The sequence below is a fragment of the Thamnophis sirtalis genome, unplaced genomic scaffold (assembly GCF_051295495.1).
Source record: "Thamnophis sirtalis isolate CommonGarterSnake01/CBP01778 unplaced genomic scaffold, rThaSir2_p1.2 scaffold_9, whole genome shotgun sequence".
Classification (NCBI taxonomy): Eukaryota; Metazoa; Chordata; class Lepidosauria; order Squamata; family Natricidae; genus Thamnophis; species Thamnophis sirtalis.
In genome coordinates this window covers 8,628,568-8,653,445 of record NW_028261389.1, presented here as the reverse complement: position 1 = coordinate 8,653,445, position 24,878 = coordinate 8,628,568, and the positions used below count along the sequence as shown (strand labels likewise).

Sequence of the window (24,878 nt, the reverse complement as noted above, 5' to 3'; positions counted from 1 at the left end):
TATATGTGTGTCCTTGTTTGTCGCAATGTAAGGCTACCAATGAGTTCGGTTCACCTCGTCTGACCACTCACTTGCGTTCTGGCAATCTAATTGTCAGCTTCCTTCCTGTCTGTCCTGCATAGTCACAAGGGCAATGCATGCAGGGGATCTGGTAGACTACATTAAAAATATCTTCCTCCTCCAAGGCAATCTTGGCAATGCGTGATTTGTCCTCGTATGGTAGCCTGTGCGATGTGCAGTGCCCGTTATGCAGATCTCGGACGTTGTGTTCTACTGCTTCTGAAATGTTTTTGATGTATGGCAGGGTGTACCATGTGGTTGATCTTGTACCTTGTTTCTTCCTTTCTCTCCCCTGCATGTTATGCAGGCATCTTGTGCATCAAACGCTGGTGGGTTGTGACCCATTTTTTTTTAATGTATGGGTATTTACTGTGTTTCTCAAAAAATGAGAAAGGGTCTTATTTTCTTTTGACCCCCAAAATAATACTTGGCCTTATTTTCGGGGAGGTCTTATTATTTTTGAGGTGCAGCAGGCGGTGAGCATGGTCACCTCATGGCTGCTGGTGCATTGCTCTGCCTGCTCCTCTTTTTGTGGCGCCCATTAGTGTGACAGAAGGGGCGGGTTGGATAGCAATAGCAATAGCAGTTAGACTTATATACCGCTTCATAGGGCTTTCAGCCCTCTCTAAGCGGTTTACAGAGTCAGCAAATCGCCCGCACAGTCTGGGTCCTCATTTCACCCACCTCGGAAGGATGGAAGGCTGAGTCAACCTTGAGCCGGTGAGATTAGAACCGCTGAACTGCAGATAACAGTCAACTGAAGTGGCCTGCTGTACTGCACCCTAACCACTGCGCCACCTCGGCTAGGGTTACAGAGGCGGCCGTTAGGTAAGGATGTGGGGTGCTTGGGGCATGTTTCCCCTCCTTTCCCCTCCCCCCAGCCTCACCTCGTGGTGTTTGCGTAGCAAGCAACCAGAAGAAGTGGTGGGGACAGGCTGCGCATATGTCTAAATATTTTCGGGGAGGTCTTGTTTTCGGGAAAACAGGATAATATGGGTGTTTAGTCTGTATTTAGTCTTTTAGCACGTAAGATCGGGTACTGTGGGAGACAGTGAGTTAGGTCCAGATGAGGGAGGATGAAAAAAGTTGTAGATAAAACAAGGCACTGATAGATCAAGCAATTCAGCTTACAAAATTGTCTCTCCTAGAGCTGAACCAACTGCTTTGGTTTTGGTTATATATTAGCCCACCTGATGCTTTGGGGGAGGAGAAATTGTTTTTATCCTCCAACAACTGCTAATGTCTTTTTCTCCCAGGAGGGATGGTGATTGCTAATAGGCTTGAAACTCAAAAGCAGTTTGCCGTGGCTTCTGATCTGTTCCTTAGGAAGTTTCTGCTTTGTAAAATTTGCACAGCTCGGTCGGCAGGCTGGGAAGGTAAGAAATGATCTTCCTTTGGCCAGAGAGACTTAATTTGCTCCATCTCTAATCTTGGTGTTGAGTTTAGGTCTAAAACCTAACATAAAACCTGTCATAGTGAAGCCCCATTGCAGTTTTTTTTCCAATCTTATCCATTTTAAGATGTTTGGAGCAATATGATCAAAGCCATAGATTTCCTCCCCCCCCCCCCCCTTAAAGGTATTTTGTTGGCTACTTGGATTTCCAGGATAATTTTAGCCATCTCATTCAACATCTCAGACATTGTCTCAAAATACAAATAAGATCTCTCAAATTAGTCTTAATTCTAAAAATTCTACTGCCTTCTTCAAGATCTCATGTTAAGAGCCGAGATGGCGCAGTGGTTAGGGTGCAGTACTGCACGCCACTTCAGCTGACTGTTATCTGCAGTTCAGCGGTTCTAATCTCACCGGCTCAAGGTTGACTCAGCCTTCCATCCTTCCGGGGTGGGTGAAATGAGGACCCAGACTGTTGGGGGTGATATGCTGACTCTGTAAACCGCTTAGAGAGGGCTGAAAGCCCTATGAAGCGGTATATAAGTCTAACTGCTATTGCTATTTGAAATTAAGGAGTAGCACTGCAGGATCGTGCGAAATGTTGCCACTAGCAAAATATTGAACTTGGGTTAATGCCGTGGCAGCTGTCAAAGGAAATTAAGGATTCTTTGGTGCCACGGCTCCTGTGCTGTTATACAGCGAGAGCTTTTTTAAAAATTAATTATATCAGTGTTGTCACACAACTCTTGGGCTACGGGAAGTGCTACTGATGCAAAGTTGTTTGAAATAGCCACAAGGGAGCAACAGAGAACGAAACGAACTCGGTCCGTCTTGACTGGCAGTACTGTTCTTCTTAATTACAAGGAATTTCAGAGCGCTACGCTGAAAACACACCTCTTAATACTGCTTTGATGCTGGAAAACCACGATCTAGCAGGCTCATGTTTCAGTTTAACTTGTCTTGCTTGATTGCAGTTTGTTTGGAATTACGGGGCATTGCTATGCACATTGTCTAAAGCAGGGGTGTCAAACGCACGCCATGGCGGCATCACATGACATATCGGGAATTTTCTCCCCTTTGCTAAACCGGGCGAGGGGGTGTGGCCAGCACGTGACGCATCCGGCCTAGGGGCCGGCAGTTTGACAGCCCTGGTCTAAAGTAGAGAACCAGAATTGGAGAAGCGTTACTGCTTGTTAGGCAAAATGTCAACCGGTACTCAACCTCTCTCCTGCCCCAAAGCAATCAATTTACGGTAGTTAACAATAAGTTGTCATGATTTGTTAGTTACAAATATTTCCTGAAGCTTGCCGACTTTTCAGCCAGCCACATAGGACCTGCTTGTGACACACTGAACTTTTAATTATTGGGAGTTTTTATGGCGTGGACATTTTTGTAAGCAAAAATAATGATCAGCGGCTAATCGTTGCGACACAAAACACACCTTTAATGCCACAGTAATCTAGACAGAATGGGGCGCAGTGGCTCAGTGGCTAAGGCGCTGAGCTTGTCGGTTAGAAAGGTCGGCAGTTCGAATCCCTAGTGCCGCATAATGGAGTGAGCTCCCGTGACTTGTCCTGGCTTCTGCCTAGCAGTTTGAAAGGATGTAAAAATGCAAGTAGAAAAATAGGTGGGAAGGTAACAGTGTTCTGTGCGCCTTCGGCGTTTAGTCATGCTGGCCACATGACCACGGAGACGTCTTCGGACAGCGTTGGCTCTTTGGCTTTGAAACTGAGATGAGCACCGCCCTCTAGAGTCGGGAACGACTCACACATGTGCGAGGGGAACCTTAACCTAATCTGGATAGAAGAATAAGCTCTGATAATTTGTTCAAATTTTCCTGAACCACCTCTGTCTCATCTTAGTTCAAATAATATACTAATAATAATATAATAATTAACTATAATAATAATAATATACTAAGTACCAAGCTCAAATAATATACTAAGTTAAATGGTTGAAAACTGCCTTGTGGCACAAGTCATAACGTCCTAATTTCTCATGCACCACTAAACTATGAGCTTATGTACCGTGTTAGCCACGATTACTTAATTTTACATATAAATAAAGCCATTGCATCTGCATCAGTCTACCTTGTAGAGTTTCCTATCTGCAGCTGAACTAGAAATAATGAAGCCATTCCAAAGCTGAAACATTCTGACTCCCAAATGCCTTATTCCCATTTCAAGGTCAAATCACTTCCAATAACAGCAGAAGAGTTTGTGATACCCCTCTGGAAAGGTCAGGATTGGATGTTTGGGGACAGAATATTTCAGTCACACTGTTCTGCACAATTCTAATTTAAACTGTCACATTTGACAGTGTTTTTACAAGTGAGAAATATTTGGTTGGGCCAAACCATGGTCAGTTTCACATCCTACTTGTGCAACATCCGAGCCCCCCATACACCATAAAAGATCAAGGTTCCCCTTGCATATATGTGCTAGTCATTCCCGACTCTAGGGGGCAGTGCTCACCTCCATTTCTAAGCCAAAGAGCCAGTGCTGTCAGAAGATGTCTCCGTGATCATGTGGCCAGCATGACTAAACTCCAAAGGCAGATTGGAACACTGTTACCTTCCCACCAAAGGCGGTTCCTATTTTTCTACTTGCATTTTTTACGTGCTTTTGAACTGCTAGGTTGGCAGAAGCTGGGACAAGTAACGGGAGCTCACTCCATTACACGGCACTAGGGATTCGAACCACCAACCTTTCTGATCAACAAGCTCAGCATCTTAGCCACTGAGCCACCATGTCCCTCCGTACACCGTACACCACTTCTGCAAATTAGTAAAATATCAAACCAGGTAATAACAGATCTTTTAAAAATGTAATTTAAAAAAAAAATCAAGGAAATCATATCACCCATGAAATAAGTGTCCCTAAATGTTTTTAATACTTAGTTGTGAAAGACCAATTGGACCAATTCCTCGAAAGTGAGATTTCCAATAGCTACTAGTTATAATAATATAACATTTAAAATACCAGCTGGGAGAAAGCAGTGGTGGAAAGAGATTTTGCTATAAAAGAGAGTATGTTTAGCTCAGGATTGAACTGCTTGGGGTTCTCGGTGGCCCCTAAGCTTGGTTTTCTTGCAGATGTTTCATTAGAAAATTAGATAAGATCATCAAGGCTCATGCCTGCAAGAAAAGCACCCAGTTCAGACAGCACCAAAGAGATCCCAGATAGGTCTTCCTTTCTGTAAAAGCAATGGTGGTTAGGCACAAACCTGACTTTCATACCAGAGAAAGCCCTTTTGTAAACAAACAAATTGGAGAAGCTTTAAAGATGGGAGATGGGCTAGCCACACCAGCCTTGACACAAGCGAGAAGAGGCTCAAAAGTTTAATCCTTGAGAGTAACATATATAAAGATAAGATTTCTGGATCTTATCAGACAAAGACCTTTGCTTGCAAATTGTGGTTAACAAGTTTACTGATCTAACTTCGGGAACAGGGACCTGAGAAAGAATCTATGTACCTTGATATCATAACAACTGGCGCAGGATATCATCCCACTGACACAGGATGTTGAGCTAGGTGGATTTCTGGCCTTATCTAAATATTTGCAAAGATAAGTTGGCTCCACCCTTGCTTCAAGGTCCTTCCAACTCAGTTCTGATTCTTATATTCCCTGTTGCCATTACAAATATATCTCGCACCTCTTCCTCATTGGCTTAGTAATAATGATGTAACAACCTATCCAAAGTATCTAAAATGAATATATTATCTCCACCCCTGATTACATCTCCCATTACTCTAATTCTATCATCCCCTGCCCTTATTTACAAATTACATTTTATGGTGCTAGTTCCTAGAGATTGTCTCTAGAGTAATTATCATATCAGCATTTCCTGGTTAAGACTGGTTTCTAGCATAGCAGTTTACAGTTTACAGTTTTGGTTTATTTGTATGCCGCCCTTCTCCAGGAGGGACTCAGGGCGGCGAACAACTCAAAGGGGAAAGGGAACATAAACAACAGTACACATAATTAAAATACACGAAAATCACACAGCCATACCAGTTGAGAGGGGAGGGGAACTCGTCAACCCCAGGCCTGCTGGCACAGCCAGGTTTTGACGGCTTTCCGGAAGGCCTGGAGAGAGGTGAGGGTCCGGATCCCCGCGGGGAGTTCATTCCCATATACAATTCTCAAGATTAGAAATATATATATAATGTATTTTCTTCACAGGCTAGCATGTCTTCTTACCGTTTCTTTAAAAACAATAAGCTCTGTTTCCCACAGGTTGAAACTACTTTTTAGATAAAGGACAGAGGCTCTTAAATCATATCCGAATTTTTCACAATTTCGTAATTCCCTTTAGAATAGAATAGAATGGAATAGAATAGAATAGAATTCTTTATTGGCCAAGTGTGATTGGACACCCAAGGAATTTGTCTTTGATGCATTTGCTCTCAGTGTACATAAGGAGAATAAAATACATACATCAAGAATAAAAAGATTCAACACTTTGTGATAGTCAAGGTTACTAATAAGCTATCAAATCGTATTAGGGAACAATTAAAAACAATATAAATTGAAAGATACAAGCAACATGGTTATAGTCATAAGTGGGAAGAGATAGAAACTAGTAAGGAAGAGAAGAATAATAGTAATACAGTCTTAGTAAATTATTTGAGGGGGGGAAATTGTCCATGTGTCTAGTAGTTCTGGTTTGTAGTGCCCTATAGCATCATTTTGAGGATAGAAGTTGAAACAATTTATGTCCAGGATGCGCGGGGTCTGTAGATATTTTCACAGCCCTATTTTTGACTTGTGCAGTACACAGGTCCTTGATGGAAGGCAAGTTGGTAGCCATTGTTTTTTCTGCAATTCTAATTCTCCGTTGAAGTCTGTGTCTGTCTTGTTGGGTTGCAGAGCCAAACCAGACAGTTATGGAGGTGCAGATGACAGACTCGATCATTCCTCTGTAGAACTGAATCAATATCTCTTTGGACAGTTTGAGCTTTCTGAGTTGACACAAAGGGAGCATTTGGTATACTTTTTTTCAATAATTTTTTGGTTTCATACACAAAAGTCTCTTTTGCAACCTTTTTTTTTTTCCAAGGCCATATCCAGAGACCTGGGTTTGCGCAATCTACTGTCGGGGGCAGATGGCTGCTCACACTGGCAACGGAAATTATTGTCATTCTGCCATCGGTCTCTTTAATTTGCAGCCAAGTTTTTTTTTTCTTGTTGGCACAACTACACCCATCAGTGGTGCTGCAGTCATTCCAGACAGAATAACCCAAGTTTGAGAAATGCTTATGCAGTAAATCCTTTCCAGATGAGCCATTTAATCATGCAGAGCCTACTTATATGAATTCAGCTGTTGGGTTTGTAGAACTGGCTTTAGGGCAGTGTTTCTCAGCCTCAGTAGGTTTAATACAGGTTAGATGTCATTGCCCAGAATTACCCAGCTGGCATGCTTTGCTATATGTGGGCTTCACACACATCCAGAACTCCCCAGCCAGCATGCTTTAAGATGGGTTTCAGCTCCCAGAATTCCCAGCCAATATACTTTAAAATGACGGGATTCAGCTCCCAGAAATCCCCAGCCAGCATGCTTTAAGGTGATGGGGTTCCGCTCCCAGAATTCCCCAGCCAATATAGCAATAGCAATAGCAGTAGACTTATATACCGCTTCATAGGGCTTTCAGCCCTCTCTAAGCGGTTTACAGAGAGTCAGCATATTGCCCCCAACAATCTGGGTCCTCATTTTACCCACCTCGGAAGGATGGAAGGCTGAGTCAACCTTGAGCCGGTGAGATTTGAACCGCTGAACTGCTGATCTAGCAGTAGCAGTAGCCTGCAGTGCTGCAATTAACCACTGCGCCACCTTGGCTCTTATACTTTAAAATAACAGGATTCAGCTTCCAGAATTCCCCAGCCAGCATGTTTTAAGACGACCAGGTTCAGCTCCCAGAATTCCCCAGCCAATATACTTTAAAATAATGGGATTCAACTCCCAGAATTCCCCAGCCAGCATGCTTTAAGACCATGGGTTTCAACAATTCCCCAGCCAGTATGCTTTAATTAGCATATGTGGGCTTCAGCTCCCAGAATTCCCCAACTACCAAGGTTGAGAAATTAGGATTTTAATTAGGGTTGTAGCTTCAGTGTCCAATTAGCAGCACAATGCATTTTTTCTATATATTAAAAAAATGGTCAAGGAGACTATGATCAACAAAAAGTATCCATTTATTTACACCTGCGTAAGTGGATTCTCAGTGTGGGAAGTTATCATCCAGCCCTCTCCCACAAAAATGAAATATCCTAGGAAATATTGAAAAGGCAGAATATTTCTCTGGATATGAAAAGAAAGAGACATGTTTTAAAAGACAGAATAGTTGCCTGTAGCTTCCTGCCCATCCCCACTTTGTTAATGGGCCATTAACACGGCCAGGGTGGTCCACTTTACATAATAAAGACTTCACCAGCAGCTACAGCAGGAAAGCATGATAATATTGGCCCTTTACTCACCTGACCACATGGCATCTGAGAACTCATCCATACCTGGATTCAAAACACAGCCTAGAGAGTAGCTCCTGCATGGCTCCATGGGAGTCTGACAACCAATCAGAATACACTTCTTACACAGGAACAGGAAAGAGAGGTGGGACTAAACAGGTTATAAAAAGCCTCGCAAACCCCTCCCTCAGCCCTTCCCTTCTTCTCCACCAACATTGAAGCATGTGATCACCTTTTCTGTTCAGGGCTCAAGCCATGTGGGCCTGTCCAACAATAAACCATCTTTCCAAGCAGCCTCCATGTCTCCAGTGTCTTTTTCCCCACTTGGAGCTGAACCCAGAAGGACATTTCTTTCAACATCAGAAAAGAGATAATCCTGAAAAGTACAACGGGTGATACTTAAATAAATAAATTGTAGTCTCATGGGCATCATCAAAAGTGTATAAATGTACTTTGCTTCCATTAATGACAATAGTTGGCAATAATTAAGCTAAAGCCCAAAACACAGATCTTCTATGTTCTTCCTTGTAAAATTTCCCTTCACATTCTTGATGAGCAGGGAGAGAATGGGGATTTTGCAATATCCTTCCCCCAGGAGTGGGGAGGGAATGGGGATTTTGCAGTATCCTCCCCCAGGAGTGGGGATGGAATGGGGATTTTACAGTATCCTTCCCCTGGAGCAGGGAGAGAATGGGGATTTTGCAGTATCCTCCCCCAGGAGTGGGGAGGGAATGGGGATTTTGCAGTATGCTTCCCCCAGGAGTGGAGAGGGAATGGAGATTTTGCAGTATCCTTCCCCTGGAGTGGGGAGGGAATGAGGATTTGCAGTATCCTTCCCCTGGAGTGGGGTGGGAATGGGGATTTTGCAATATCCTTCCCCCGGAGTGGGGATGGAATGGGGATTTTACAGTATCCTTCCCCTGGAGTGGGGAGGGAATGAGGATTTGCAGTATCCTTCCCCTGGAGTGGGGAGGGAATGGGGATTTTGCAATATCCTTCCCCCGGAGTGGGGATGGAATGGAGATTTTGCAGTATCCTTCCCCTGGAGTGGGGAGGGAATGAGGATTTGCAGTATCCTTCCCCTGGAGTGGGGAGGGAATGGGGATTTTGCAGTATTCTCCCCCAGGAGTGGGGATGGAATGGGGATTTTACAGTATCCTTCCCCTGGAGCAGGGAGAGAATGGGGATTTTGCAGTATCCTCCCCCAGGAGTGGGGAGGGAATGGGGATTTTACAGTATCCTTCCCCTGGAGCAGGGAGAGAATGGGGATTTTGCAGTATCCTCCCCCAGGAGTGGGGATGGAATGGGGATTTTACAGTATCCTTCCCCTGGAGCAGGGAGAGAATGGGGATTTTGCAGTATCCTCCCCCAGGAGTGGGGAGGGAATGGGGATTTTACAGTATCCTTCCCCTGGAGCAGGGAGGGAATGGGGATTTTGCAGTATCCTCCCCCAGGAGTGGGGATGGAATGGGGATTTTACAGTATCCTTCCCCTGGAGCAGGGAGAGAATGGGGATTTTGCAGTATCCTCCCCCAGGAGTGGGGATGGAATGGGGATTTTACAGTATCCTTCCCCTGGAGCAGGGAGAGAATGGGGATTTTGCAGTATCCTCCCCCAGGAGTGGGGAGGGAATGGGGATTTTGCAGTATGCTTCCCCCAGGAGTGAGGAGGGAATGGAGATTTTGCAGTATCCTTCCCCTGGAGTGGGGAGGGAATGAGGATTTGCAGTATCCTTCCCCTGGAGTGGGGAGGGAATGGGGATTTTGCAATATCCTTCCCCCGGAGTGGGGAGGGAATGAGGATTTGTAGTATCCTTCCCCCGGAGTGGGGTGGGAATGGGGATTTTGCAGTATCCTCCCCCAGGAGTGGGGAGGGAATGGGGATTTTGCAGTATCCTCCCCCAGGAGTGGGGTGGGAATGGGGATTTTGCAGTATCCTCCCCCAGGAGTGGGGAGGGAATGGGGATTTTGCAGTATCCTTCCCCTGCCATGCTAAAGCAGATGTAAAATGAGATTTGGACATTAAGTGTGAAACCTACTGGGTCAGGCTGGACAGCCTCTTAGAGCCCCTTTACTTCTATATTAAAAGCCACATAGACAGAGTTGGAGCTTGCCAAAGAAACAGGAAGCAAGATGTCCCTAATTCAAAAGCCTATGTCAAAAGTCCAAGGTTCAATTAAAGTTAGTTAATGACACCTATTCCATAAACAAAAGGAGAGGATCCCATCTCCTTATAAAACTTTCTCCTCAAGGTAACCCCTAAGAAAGGTGTGAAGTATTTCCGTGTTAAGTATTTCCGTGTTGCAATGCTTTTGAGAATGTATAAGAACGATAATGAAAGGGGTTCAGAACTTGCAATGCTAAGCTTTCTGAACCTGGCTGCCAAATAAACTTTTCCTGTATCCTGAGAAGTCTAAAGCCTGTCATTTTCTGCAACAATGCCCACCGAGCCATGCCCACAGAACCGGTAGTAACTTTTTTTTAAATTTCACCATGGCCCACCTCTGTTCCAGTGGTGGGTTTCAAAAAAATTTGGAACCTTCTCTGTGGGTGTGGCCTCCTTTGTGGGAGTGGCTTGCTGGCCATGTGTTTCTCTCTCTCTCTCTCTCTCCTTCCTTTTGTCTCTCTGTCCCTTTTTTCTTTTTTTCATCTCTCACTTTTTCTTTTTTCTTATTTATTTATTTCTTCCTCTCTCTCTCTCCTTCCTTTTGTCTCTATCCCTTTTTTCATCTCTCACTCTTTTTCTTTCTTTTTTCTTATTTATTTATTTCTTCCTCTCTCTCTCTCTCCTTCCTTTTGTCTCTCTGTCCCTTTTTCTTTTTTTCATCTCTCACTCTTTTTTTCTTTTTTCTTATTTATTTATTTCTTCCTCTCTCTCTCTCTCTCCTTCCTTTTGTCTCTCTGTCCCTTTTTTCTTTTTTTCATCTCTCACTCTTTTTCTCTTTTTTCTTATTTATTTCTTCCTCTCTCTCTCTCTCTCTCTCTCTCTCTCTCTCCTTCCTTTTGTCTCTGTCCCTTTTTTCATCTCTCACTCTTTTTCTTTCTTTTTTCTTATTTATTTATTTCTTCCTCTCTCTCTCTCCTTCCTTTTGTCTCTGTCCCTTTTTTCTTTTTTCATCTCTCACTCTTTTTCTTTCTTTTTTCTTATTTATTTATTTATTTCTTCCTCTCTCTCTCTCCTTCCTTTTGTCTCTCTGTCCCTTTTTTCTTTTTTTCATCTCTCACTCTTTTTCTTTCTTTTTTCTTATTTATTTATTTATTTATTTATCTCTCTCTCTCTCTCTCTCTCTCTCTCTCTCTCTCTGTGTGTGTGTGTGTGTGTGTGTGTAGCAGTGGTGGGTTTCAAAAATTTTTGGAACCTCTTCTGTAGGTGTGGCTTGCTTTCCGGGTCCACTGGTGGAACCTCTTCTAACCGGTAGATTTGACGAACCGGGAATAGGTGCGAACTGGTAGGAACCCACCTCTGCTCTGTTCCTATCCCCTCTGTTCTCCATCCTTCCAGTACCAACACCACTACCCCTCTTTGTTGCTAAGCCCAGCCCGCCCTCCTCCTCCTCCTTTTCTTGAGGAGAGAAGCGGGGCGCTTTGGGGAGCGTGCGCGTGCCCGCGCGCTTCCCCCACCCCCCTGCGCGCGGGAACCTTTTCCAGCGCCTCCTTTCCTCTTTCTCTCTCTCTCTCCCCCCCCACCTCCCCCTCAATTGGGCCTTTCGTTCCCCCCCCTCCCCCTTACTCCTTTTGTCCTCGCGACAGGAAGTCCGCGAGGGGAGGGTGTGTGGGGGGGGGCAAGCGGCTGGGGGAGCCAGCCAACCCGCCAGCCTGGGCGAGCGCGAGGAGGAGGAGGAGGAGGCTGAGGCGAGGGCTAGGCGAACATCCCCCCAAAACCCTCGGCGCGCGCCGCCGTCCGTCACCACACCTCTCGCCCCCTCCTCCTCCTCTTCCCCTCCGCCGCCGCTTTTTCTCCCCGCCTCGTCCTCTCCACGCCCCATTTCCTCGCCTGCCGGGCGCAAGGATGGGCGGCCGAGGGGAACCGCCGCCGCTGTCCCTCTAAAGCGAGGGGCGGCCATAATAGAGACCGGGTGGGGGGAAAGCCCCATTGCTTCAGCCCGCTGCCCTTAGGAAGTCGAAGGCCAGGCAGGCGGCCGCCCGCCCGCCCGGCTCTTGCATCTTCTTCCTCGGCGTCGTCGGCAGCAGCATCCGCAGCATCCTCGGAAGCCGTCTCGCCGTGAAGTCGGCGGCGCCGGCAGCCGCGCGGGGCCGTCCGTCCCTGCATGGGGGGTCTGGGGTCGCCCGCCTTCCTTCCCGCCGGCCCTTGGAAGAGGAGGCGGCGGCGCCGGCGGCGGTCTCTCCCGCCCTCGGCCTCCCCGGGACTGACGACTCGGCGAGCGGAGGATGGCGCTGGGCTTGGCGCTCTGCAAAGGGCCGCGCGCGTCGCGGCTGCCGGTGGGCGCCAGCGCTCTGGGCTTCCTGGTGCTTTACTGGCTCTACATCTTCCCGGTCTACCGGCTGCCGGACGAGAAGGAGATCGTGCCCGAGGTGCTCCGGCAGCAGGGCAGGGCTTGGCGGAGGAACCACAGCGCCGCGGCCGAGTTCAGGTGGGCTCTCCTCGCCGCCGCCTCCTCTTCCTCCTTCCGCGGCGAAGGGTGGGCAGCCGGGATGGGGACATTCGTGGCATTGGGTCTTCCCTGTTTACAGTCAATGAAATGGGAATATCCCCCCCCCACAAAAAAATCAAAGACCCGTTAAACAATATTAATGAATTGCATGCGAAACTCCTGTTTTTGCAAGCTATGGAACTGGATGTAGTGAGGGGTGAGTTTTCAATGTGATTCTCCACTGGGGAATAAGGTGATAGGCTGCCCCATTTGGCTGAAAAAATACATCGTTAACCCCAGAACAAGCAGTCGTAAATTGGGTGCAAAGCTCACCCAACAAATGTCTTGCTTAATTAACAACAGAAATGTTGGTTGAGGTCGTAACTTGAGGATCACCTGTATTTGGTCTTGAATCTAGAGGGAAATTGTTCTTCAAACTCATAAGCTGTCCAAGCGATAAATAACATCATAGTCGCAGAACTGAGAAATAGTTTAACAGGTATAACAACAAGGAGCTAATGATTGACTTTTAATGCAGGAAACCCTATACCTTCCAGACAAAAGGCTATCCAATTGTCCAATTTTATACTCTTAGCCTGTAATGAAACGTGTCTACTTTAACCCTGCAGTTTTGTATCAGGATTTTTTCAAAGGCATTTTTGTAGGAGTGCACCAAATTTGGGCAGAAGGAACGTTGTGGATCTTATTTTTTATGAAGAGACTGGACAAGTCCCTTGTCTGAAATGGTATAGGACCTCCTGCTTGAGCAGGGGGCTGGACTAGAAGACCTCCAAGGTCCCTTCCAGCTCTATTCTGATTGTAATTGTAATAATTGTTATTGAGCCCTGGGCCGCCCGGATCATTGATATGACCACGCAGGGGTGGGGGGGGGAGGTTAGTCCTCAAGACAGAGCACGCCCCCCTGGCCAGTGTGCGGCGTGCGCGCTCGGAACCAGACAAAGAACCTCGAGTTGCGCAGTGAATCTTGAATGGCACCGCTGCTTTGGGTACTTTAAAATGCGTGTCTCTGTCATGAAAACCAGGAGCGCCCGTTTTAGGAAGATCCAGCTCCCCCCTCTTTGAAAATCTTTCATCCCCTTGGGGAAGGAGCTTGCCAGCAGGATTTTTTAAAAAAGTTGTGTCCTTGCTGATAAAATTCAGGGAGGATGAAGGTCCCCTTTGCCTAACCAAGGCTTAAAGATCTTTTCTTAATGCTTTTTTTTAAAGGTCTAGGAAAAAATATTCTCTCTTTCAAGAGTGGGTCTGTTTCAACCCTTTTACTCTACCGAGGTTTTAATTTCACCTTCAAATTAATTTCAACTAAGATTAGGAACAATGTAAACTGCTTAAAGTTTGTGTAATGGCAAGAAGCTGAGTTCAACGCAGAGATTTTATTGACCTTTTTTTTTTCTTTTTTCTTTTTTCTTTTCTTTTTTTTTATTTCCTTGGTTTCAATATATCTTAGACTGTGTTTGATAAAAAGCTATACCTTGTACGGGCTCTGGGAAGTCGGGGGGGGGGGGGGAAGGGAGGTGGGGTCATAGGGGGGAGGGGGGGAAATATAGTATGTGCTAGATTTTAAAGTAACATGATTGCACTTGTATACTGTTGCCTTTTTAATTCTAGTGTAAAACTAAGAAGCTGAATATATTGATAGATAGTAGAAATACACCGAAGGGAGGAGCAGAGGGAAAGAAGAAAGAGGGGTAGAGAGGGTGGGAGAGAGGATCGGAAGGAGGGTGAGGTGGAAGGGAGGGAGTGTATTGGGAGAAAGGAGTGATAGAGGGGGAGGGGAAGTAGGAGAGGGGAATGTTGGAGGGGAGAAAGGAAAGTTGGAGGGGGGTGAAAGAAAGGGTGTATGGAGGGTTGAAGTGGTATGTTGGGTTTGTATTTTGGGGACTATTTTTGACAAGGATGGCTGTGTTTTTTGCTCAATGTTATATGGCCCCGGTTATGCACAGTATATAAGTGACTGTATGAAATGAAAATGAAAAATGAAAATAAAACATATTTTATTGAAAAAGCACCCTTGGGACAACCGTCACCTGCATGATTAAGGATCTCCGTAGACATTTAGCTAAGCTTCTTGGATGAGAAGCAAAACGTCTTCAAGGAAAAACAAAGTCCAGTTGCCTTTTGGGGAGGAAAAAAAACACGTTTGGGACAACCATGACCTGGATGACTTAAAAATCTCTATAAACATTTAATTCAGGTGTTCTGCAAGACTCTTATACAAGATTGCAGGAAGTGCCTGCTTTAGCTTTTAACATGCTATTGCTTCTCTTAGTCTGTATTTAAACAGTTAAAATCTCACTTCCTTTCTGAGACATTAGCGGTGTCTTGGGGCAGTGAAATCTGTGCTTAAAAAGCATCCTTCCCTTTATGCTTTCTTTTTAAAGAAAGCTTACCTCAGCAATCCCTTTTCTAGGTGAAGCAACGCACTGTTTAGATAGCTGGTTTAGTTGGCAAGATAAAAACACCCTCTTTGTTTTTTTCAAAGATTTTTTTTTATTTTTTATTCTCTTGCATACCATTTTAAGTATCCATTCACATGATTGTTGTTATTCTTTACATTTATCATTCTTATATATTTATTATTTCATTTCATAGATTATAATATGTAATTTGGGTTGCTTTATTTACCATCCCTTCCTCCTGTTGTATCATCACCTTCTTTTCCCTTTCTTTTCTCCATCCATCCTTCCCTTCTCTATTTTCTTTCTTTCTCCTCTCCTTCCCCTTCCTTCTTCCCTTCCCTTTCTCCTACTCCTACTTTTCCCCTTCCTACCCTCTCTTCTTCTTTCTCTCCCTTCCATCCTTCTCTCCTTACCTCTTTCTTCTTTCCCTCCTCTCTTTACCTCTTCCTTCTTCTCTTACCACTCCCCTACTCCCACTCTTCCTCTTCCCCTTCCTACCCTCTCTCCTTCTCTTTTTGTCCTTCCCACCTTCCTCTCCTTACCTTTTTCTTCTTTCCTCTGTCTTTCTTTCATTCTCTCCTCCTCTCTCCCTTTCTTTTTCTATTATTATTATTGTATATTTCAAAAAAAGTGTTTCCTTGGGATGGTATTTCCTCCAACCCAAATATAATTTAGTATCATTTCTTATTCCCTTACCTTCGCTAGTCTACCCTAGTTATGTCCCCCCCCTTTAGATCTTGCTCTCGAATATATACTTACATATTTAATATTTTCTTTTCTGTTTCCCCTTCTCCCGCCTCCCCTTTTCCATTTAATAGTGTGTCATCTGGGGTACTTTATCTTCTCCCTACTTTCTTTAGCACCATCTTTAAGAAGAGAATCTGTAGCTCAGGATTGATGCTCTCTGAACTTGATTGTTTGCTTGCAGTTTCATTTGGTCGGCAAGCAAATAACTGAGCACAAAGAGAACCACAAATGGACTCCACAAATATTTTCCTTGCATTCTCTCCACACTCACCACAGCCTTCAGAGAACACCAGGAACTCCACAAATAATTTTTTCCCTGCGTTCTTTCTCTGCTAGGCACAGTCCTGAACTTTTAGGATTGAGTCCATGTTGAATAGGAAAACCCGGAAATCTAGACCCATAGATCCTTTCTGTTCAAATGTCGAGACAAATATTTACCTTAAGATTATTGAATCGACCCTTTGCTGAACACAATATGTTGAATCATAGATTAAGCAAACAGACTTGAGTTCTTACAGCGTGCTAATTCCCACTTTTTTAATTGGAAAAAAATCCACTTTAAAATTTCTTACGCATTGTGTAGTTTCTTCAACAGTGTAGTTTCTTACACACTGTGCTCGCAGCAAATCCCTTTGGACCAGCTCTTTTCCGATTTAGGATATCCTGTGAGACCTTTAATTGACGTAATTTAAGCTTCATCCCTAATGGTGTTGTGTTTAGGGTTAAAAAGAGTTCAGCCAAATACTGATTAAAATCGCTGCATTTCACTTTTGCTTCTGTTAATTTGTTAGAGCGTAATCTGTGCTTAGACTCTGGCGTGGGAAAGGTAGTTGTGAAATAATTATATAACATGCAACTATCATCATGTCTGCATCTGTCTCTTTGGATGTTGGTACACATGTTCGCTTTTGAATTCAGCTTTTTGTTTTCATGCATTCCACATAGAATACAGATGATGCATTTGGGGACAGTTACCTCTCTAGGCAGCCTGTACGGGCGGTCCTCGACTTACAACCACAATGAAGCCCAACATTTCTGTTGCTAAGCGAAACATTTGTTAAGTGAATTTTGCCCTATTCAATGACCTTTCTTGCCAGAGTTGTTAAGTCAATCACTTCAGTTGTTAAGTTAGTACAGGTAGTCTTCAACTTATGACCACAATTGAGTCCAACATTTATGTTGCTAAGTGAGAAATTTGTTAAGTGAGTTTTGCCCCCTTTTTGCAACTTCTCCCACCACATTTGTTAAGTGAGTCACTGCAATTCTTAAATTGGTAACATGGTTGTTAAATGAATCTGGTTTTCCCATTGACTTTGCTTGTTAGAAGGTCGCATAAGGGGATCCCATGATTTCAGAATACTGCAACTGTCATAAATGTGAGTCAATTTAGGCATCTAAATGTAAATCACGTGACCATGGGAATGGTGCAACGGTCATAAGTGTGAAAATTGGCCCTAGGTCACTTTTTTCAGTGCCGTTGTAACTTTGAACCGTCACTGAATGAACTGTTGTACATTGAGGACTACCTGTAACATGGTTGTTAAGTGAATCTGGTTTTCCCATTGACTTTGCTTGTCAGAAATTCACAAATGATGATCATGTGACCTGGGACCCTGCAACTTTTGTAAATATGAACCAGTTGCCAAGCCTCTGAATTTTGATCAACTGATCAATTTGAATAAATCCAATCCAATCTTCTTTGCAGCAGTTATGAATGATCTCTCCTCCTTCTCTCAGATTACTTCACAGAGACATTCCTTCTAACCCACATTCAATTTTTTGTTCAATCACCAAATCCAGAACCCATTTAAATTTTTTTTTTCTGTTTTCAGAAAAAAGATCCATAAAAGCCCATTAGCCAGTTCTGCTAATGTTGCCATCTTTATAATCCATTGCCATATGTACCATCCACGGCCCTCCATTGTCAGTATTTAATTATTTCTCCATTGTTATGCATTTAATAATGCTGGAGTTACTATATAGAAAATCAGCCTTTCATAAATCATTTCCATTTGGCTACCTGTATGTCCCAATAAAAACAGTTCCTATTTCATCCCAATATTAATCTTTAAAGAGATTGTGCATACTTCTAGACATTGGGCTGTCCAAAAGGAATTGTCGGGTGGAAATAATGTAAAAATCATGGAGTTGATGTTTTGATCTAGAAGGGAAAAAATAATTCCCTTGAAAGCTTAAAAGGGACAATAGCTTTAAGGGAACACTGGTAAGAAAATGTCTCAAATTAGCCTTCCATTTCTTAAGTCAGCAGCCTCAATTGGGCATAGCACTGAAAGTTCAAGAGGAAATGTTTTGATGCTTACCTTAAATAAGTCCTGTTTACAGAATGGATTGTGTGAAATCATGTTGACCATCTGTTGCAATAATAGCTTGGAAGGATTTACAGATTGTGTGTGTGTGTGTGTGTGTGTGTAAGAGAGAGAGAGATTATATATAGATATAGATTAGATAGATATATAGATAGATATATAGATATATAATATATGTATGTGGGTGGGTGGGTGGGTGGGTGGGTGGGGCTCGGCAGTTAAAGATGTTGAGCTTGTCAGCTAGAAAGCCAACAGCCTAGGTTGAAGACCAGAGTACCACAGGATGGAGTGAGTTTCCAATTCTTGCCTCAGCTCCTGCTCACAAAGCAGTTCGAAAGCATGCACATGTGAGTAGATAAATAGGTACCACTTTGTTGTGAAGATGACAGTGTTTTATGCGCCTCGGCATATAATCATAGCTGACCACGGAAATGTCTTCAGACAATGCTGGTTCCCTCAGCTAAGAAATGGAGATGAGTACTACCCCTAGAGTCAGACACATCTGGACCGGGAAAACCTTTACCTATATGTTCTGACCCCCTCCTCCGTCCAGTAATGAAAGCCGAGACACGCTTAATGAGAATGTCCTTTAATAACAAGACCAGATTCTCGGTGGCTGAAAGCCAAGTACACAAACAGATAAGGACTTTGGCAGCAAGTCCGATAAACCTTGACAGCAATTCAAACAAACTCTGGCAGCAATCCAGCCTGCCAAGGATGTTTCTCTTTAGTCCAAGCGTTGACTTCTGCAAGAAGGCCGTGGCACAAGCAGTCTCTTTTATAGTCTGGAGAAGAGCCTAATGACCATCAGCTGAGCGTAATTACTTCCTGTAATTACGTAGTTGTTCTTGACGCTGAGTAGCTCTTCGACGGCGTGCATCCTGGAACAACTCACTGTTGGTTTCTGGATCACTCTCCCTTGTCTCCTCCCCACTGGTGGCCAACCACTCTCTGCGCCCTGCTCGGAGTCGGAACCCTGTTCAGAGTCCTCCACATCCTCCAGGGCCGACTCATAGGGCCCCTCGCTGTCAGAGTCTGGTGGCAGCTCCATACACATACAGATAGCCCAACTTCCAGTTCCTGGCAAAAATCCACCTCAAAGCAAACAATACATTCACTTAATGACCATGGCATTCATTTAACACCCGCTGCAAACATGTCATCACATAGTGACATGCTTTAAAATTGTGATTACTTATGCCCATTAAACTTAACCCTCATTGGATCGTGTGAGTCATCAAAAGCATTGCTGCGCTGCATATGGATAGACGTTACGAAAATGGAATCCTGTCTGAGGGGAGAAAAATATCCATTGGAAAGTTGCAGGTAATAGGCCTAGGAGTGAGCTTGCAGGCCTTGCTGAACCAAAGTTTTAAACTAATATAATTGCAAAATGTATCAGACTAACATTTCCAAATGTGCTGACTTGTGCAAAGTCTGTACTTGACGTAAATATATTTAGTACAGGAAGTATGAGAGGGCGGGAAATGAGGAACTGAAAGTAACAGGTATCTGAGAACTTCAAATCCACATGGGGGTATGTGGAGACTGCAGGGGACAGGACATCTCAGATGGGCACATTGACCTTGCAAAAAGAGGTAGTTACTATGGCGATATTCCGGTTCCACCACAAAACCGTGTTCGACTAAACCGTGCTCGACTAAACCGCGTAGCTGACGTCATCAACAGCGCGGAGCGCGGAGACAGAAGCACGCTGTAAATGCTAAACCTAAAATTAACCCCTAAACCTAACCCTTAACCTAAACCTAACCCTTACCTTAAGTTGAATCAGCTTGCTTTCAAAGCGCTATTTAAAGCGCCCTTCTTTCTCTGCGCTCGCTGTTGTCGCCCTGTTGATGACATCAGCGACGCGGTTTAATCGGGCGCGGCTTAGTTGAGCGCGGTTTTGTCGTGCCACAGATATTCCATAGGAACAGAGATGTGAAAAAGGTATAAAAATGATGGTTTGGGATCAGGTCGATGCCATTGATGGTAGCTGCTCCTCATTGGACATAGCTGCAATCTCTGTTCCGTATTGGCAATACAGTCTTACTGAAATCCTAATATAAAATTCTGGCATTTTTCATGTTTGAACTCACCATGGAAAGATAAACTTTTTGATTCAAAGCAGAATTGTGGTTGCATGTTTGCATTTCTATTTTTAGTGTTTTTGAATTCTTCTAACACGTGTGAGCAAAGAAAATATTTTTTTTCTAGAATCAATTTTTATTAAGTAAAATGTTCTACAGTTTAAAAGAAATTCGAATTGGGGGAGGAGCGAGAGAACAAAAATGGAGAAAAGGGCTGATTTACGCTGGGAATGTCGATAACATGTAATCACGGCAACTGTGTGTACATCCTTCAGCTGCCTTCCTCTGCCTGCCAGAGAATTGCAAAATTTCATGGGAAAACTTCCTCTTTAAGCTGCTTTCAAAATAAAATCCTTAATTGCTCTGTTCTCCCCTTCTCTAAAAGCAGCTTCTTCCTCTTCTCCTTCTCCTTCTCCTCCTCCTCCTCCTCCTCCTAATTCATTTACTTTATTGCATTATTTCTCCCCCCTCTCTTCAAGGCAATAATAAAACATTCCTATTTTTTTTTAACTAAGAAAGAAACCAGTTGGATATAAAATATAAAATGATAGCTGATAGTTTGGAGAACACTGGATTGTAGTGTAGTAACATGTTACGTATCTCTCGATCTTAACTATAAGAAGTTAACTTCTTCTATAGTTATAGTCCTTGGCTTACAACCACAGTTGAGCCCAAAATTTCTATTGCTAATCAAGGCAGCTGTTCAGCAAATTCTGTCCTATTTTACATCTTTTTCTTGCCAAGCTGTTAAATGACTCCCAGCAGTTGTTAAGTTAGTAACATGGATGTTAAGCGAATCTGGGTCCCCTTTTACTTGCCAGAAGGCCACAAAACGTGACCACATGATCCCTGGACACTGGAACTGTCATAAGTACATGCCAGTCGCCAAGCTGGGGATGCTGCAACAGCGGTAATTGTGAAGAGTGGTTATAATCACTTCTTTTAGTGCCATTGTAACTTCGGTCGCTAAATAAATGGATGTAAGTCAAGGGCAACCTTTACTTGATTTACCTTTGCCATTGCCACTTCTGGGGTGGTTCTCCCAAGCTCCCAACCCATAACAGAGTTCGGGACTCGTCTGCCTCACTGATGCCAGACTCTGGAGGCAGCTGATAACTGGCGTACGGCCCTGGCCCCCTCTCTGCCTCCGACACGGAGCCCTCATCAGAGCCTTCCCCAGACTCCAGGACTGGCCTGTGTTCCTCCCCAATCTCCTCACTGTCCGACTCGGCTGCCAGCTCTGCTGGCGGGCCACAACAGGAGTATCGCTGCCTTCCGAGGTGGTGTCAGAAAATTCTTCCCGATGTCCACTCTGATTAAATCTGCTGTTCTTTATCCTGTTTTCTGGAACCGTTCTGAACAATTCTGCCTTGTCTTTTAATGACAGCCCTTCACATATTTGAAAATAGCTACCTTGTCTCCTAGCAAAGTTCCCATCTCCGGGCTAAGCACACCCAGTGCATCCAACTTTTTCATTGTGCATTTTTTGCTGCAGGCCCCTGATCCTCTGAAATGTTCTCCTTTTATGCGTGTTCCGGTTGAAGTCTTGCCAAAATGCAGTGCCCATAATTGGATGCAATTGCATAGGCGCAGCCTAACCAGTACAGAAAAGGGAGAAATTATGAGTTATATATCTGCAAGGAATTACGGGGTTATAAAAACTATCCTATCATTACCTCTAACCCCAGCTCATTGCATTTCTCTGGAATCCTTTGATTGGCCGCTGTTGGAAATTTAATGGAATTGGAAATACCTTCATTCTCAACTGCCAAGGCTGGTATAGGCAGTTAATATTTGGCTAAGCAGGAAGAGGGGAATAGATAAGTTGCTATTGGCAATCCTCAGAATATATAAGGAGTTTTGACTTTTAATTATGGAGGTAAAATTGAAACAAGGGCTTCTTTAGCTTAGAGAACTTTTCACAGTGGATGTTTGTGTGTGTGAGGGTGAAAGAGGGGGGAAGGAGAGGGAGGGAGAGAGAGAGGGGGGGGAATTTAAAATTCTATGTTCAGCTTGCTGAATTCTAGGCAACCCGATTATTAACTAATCAACAATAGTGCTCAGATTGTGAATCTGGGCACCTATTGCATAGCTACATTCATACCTCATGCTTAACTTATTTATTAAATACATCTGGTTTTGCTTAATACCTCTAGGGTAAACCAGATCTGGACAAAACACTAACCCATAAAAATGCACCAACCTTTTGCATGCTCAAATGCACTTCATCATTCCTCGATGTGGTTACATGAATCTAAATACCATCTTGAAGGATTCAGATGCAGGGAAGAAGGGCATCTAGGGTCCACTTAAACAAAGAGTCAGTCCCATTGAAGTCAATGGGTCTTTCTTTCGGGGGAAAATGCTGCTGAGAGCGTAAATCAGCATTAGCTAGGACTCATCTTCTGCCCTGTAACACTACAAGGTTGGATCATTTTGCAGTTCTCCCCACCTTTCCCCTAAGTCAGGGGTCGGCAACCTTAAACACTCAAAAGAGCCACAAAAGTCCTAACCAGAAGCCCCCCGTTCAGTTTTGGAGCCAACCAGAAGTCTGGTTCCCCCACCATAGAGTCTCCTCCTAGTGTGGCATCCTTTTTCCTCTACCTGTCCTAACCGAAAGCCCTATCAATTGTGGAGCCGATCGGTGACAGGGAGCTGCAGCAGAGGGATAAAAGAGCCACATGCGGCTCCAGAGCCGTGGGTTGCCTACCACTGCCCTAAATCCACATGGTCCAAATTTCTGCTTGTGAATCTCCTTTTTCTGCATTATTTTTGTGATGATCCCCAGGTGCTTTAATGCAATCCATTTTTAGCAAACATATGACGCTAAGAAGGCTCAGAAGCAAAAAGCAAAAGAAAGAAGGGAAGGACTTATCAGCTGTCTGATGAATTAATCATCCCATTAGTCACAGATGGCAGGAAATGGCCAAGGTCGTTGGAGGCATCGTTTCCAAGTTGCTTAGAGTTCCAGGGCCCAACCTCTGGAATTATTTTAGATCAGAACAGAATGAGTCCCAAGGGGGTTCTCCTTTTGCATTTCTATTTCAAAGCAGGGTCACCTTTATTTACCAGAAGGTGTCAGCTTCATAAGTCTCATCTTAAAATGGAGACTAGCTGTTGCAGGAAGTGAGCCCATCTGCTCAGGAAGAAGAGACAGATGGAAGCTTACCATTTAGAATAGAATAGAATAACAGAGTTGGAAGGGACCTTGGAGGTCTTCTAGTCCAACCCCCTGCTCAGGCAGAGAACCTTACACCACTTCAGACAAATGGTTATCCAACATCTTCTTAAAAACTTCCACTGTTGGAGCATTCACAACTTCTGGAGGCATCTTCTGTTCCACTGATTAATTGTTCTAACTGTCAAATAGAAATTTCTCCTTAGTTCTCCTCAGTTCTAAGTTGCTTCTCTCCTTGATTAGTTTCCACCCATTGCTTCTTGTTCTACACTCAGGTGCCTTGGAGAATAGCTTGACTCCCTCTTCTTTGTGGCAACCCCTGAGATATTGGAACACTGCTATCATATCTCCCCTAATCCTTCTTTTCATTAAACTAGACATACCCAGTTCCTGCAACCGTTCTTCATATGTTTTAGCCTCCAGTCCCCTAATCATCTTTGTTGCTCTTCTCTGCACTCTTTCTGGAGTCTCAACATCTTTTTTACATCGTGGCGACCAAAACTGGATGCAGTATTCCGAGTGTGGCCTTACCAAGGCGTTATAAAGTGGTATTAACACTTCACGTGATCTTGATTCTATCCCTCTGTTTATGCCGCCTAGAACTGTGTTGGCTTAGAACTGTGTAGGATAGGGGTGTCCAACCTTAGCAACTTGTGGACTTCAACTCCCAGAATTCCATCTACTTGGACTCCAGAAGATAAAACCGATACTGCAGTCGACTTCCATTATAATATCCATATGTAACTGGGCAATGTTGGGCAGCTAAAAACAATCTCAAGAGCAGAAATCCAGGAACCTTTAGATCACTGGTCACCAACTGGTGGTCCGTGAGAAAATTTTGTGGTCTGAAGAAAAATTATTTGCATTTTTTTATATTGTACGAAATACTATTTATCTTTTTTTTAAAATCATGTTGGTGGTCCATGGGAATTAAAATTATGAATTTAGTGGTCCCTGAGGTCCAAAAAGTTGCCAACCCCTGCTTTAGATCATCATTTCTCAATTTTAGCAGCTTTAAGATGTGTGGACTCCCAGAATTCCGCAGCCAGCATGCTGAGAAACACTGTTTTACCAATAAAGGAGAATGCTTGTAGCTCAGGGTTGAAATGAGTGGTCCTCGGTGCTCTCCGAACTTGGTTGTTTCCTTGTAGACATTTTCACGCTAGCCCTGATGATGTTACTTAGTTTGAGTAATGAAATGTCTGCAAGAAAACAACCAAGCTCAGAGAGCACCAAGGACCCCTCAAACACTGCTTTAGATGAGAAAACAGAGGCAGAAGTAACTCCTCATACAGCTCTGGATTAGTTTTAGTGTCCACAGACTATCCTATAAAAAGAACATATCTGGATCTTGGTCCTACCACCAGTTTTGGGTTGAGAATTTGCCTGATTCTGCTCCGGAAAGCTTACAAATGCCTCTTACCAGTGGTGGGATTCAACGGTGTAACAACTGGTTCACAGAGCATGTGCTTTGCTCACACTGGGCTTCAAACAAAGTAAATATAGGACAGGCTAGTACAGGACTGACTGATCACTGGAAATACTGGTTTGCGCAAACTGGCTGAATCCCGTCCCTGCCTCTTACCATAATATCTACCGTGGTTGTTTT

General features: G+C 44.0%; 1 protein-coding gene across 1 annotated transcript in view; it reads left to right on the top strand.

The window, feature by feature from the left end:
- Positions 1 to 11,866: 11,866 nt before the first annotated feature.
- ST8SIA1 (ST8 alpha-N-acetyl-neuraminide alpha-2,8-sialyltransferase 1) overlaps positions 11,867 to 24,878 on the top strand; it is a 43,663-nt gene continuing 30,651 nt past the window's right edge. The window contains exon 1 of the mRNA XM_087722459.1: positions 11,867 to 12,510. Within this exon, the coding sequence (XP_087578585.1) occupies positions 12,308 to 12,510 (203 nt within the window). The 5' untranslated portion in view covers positions 11,867 to 12,307. The remainder of the gene's footprint in view (positions 12,511 to 24,878) is intronic.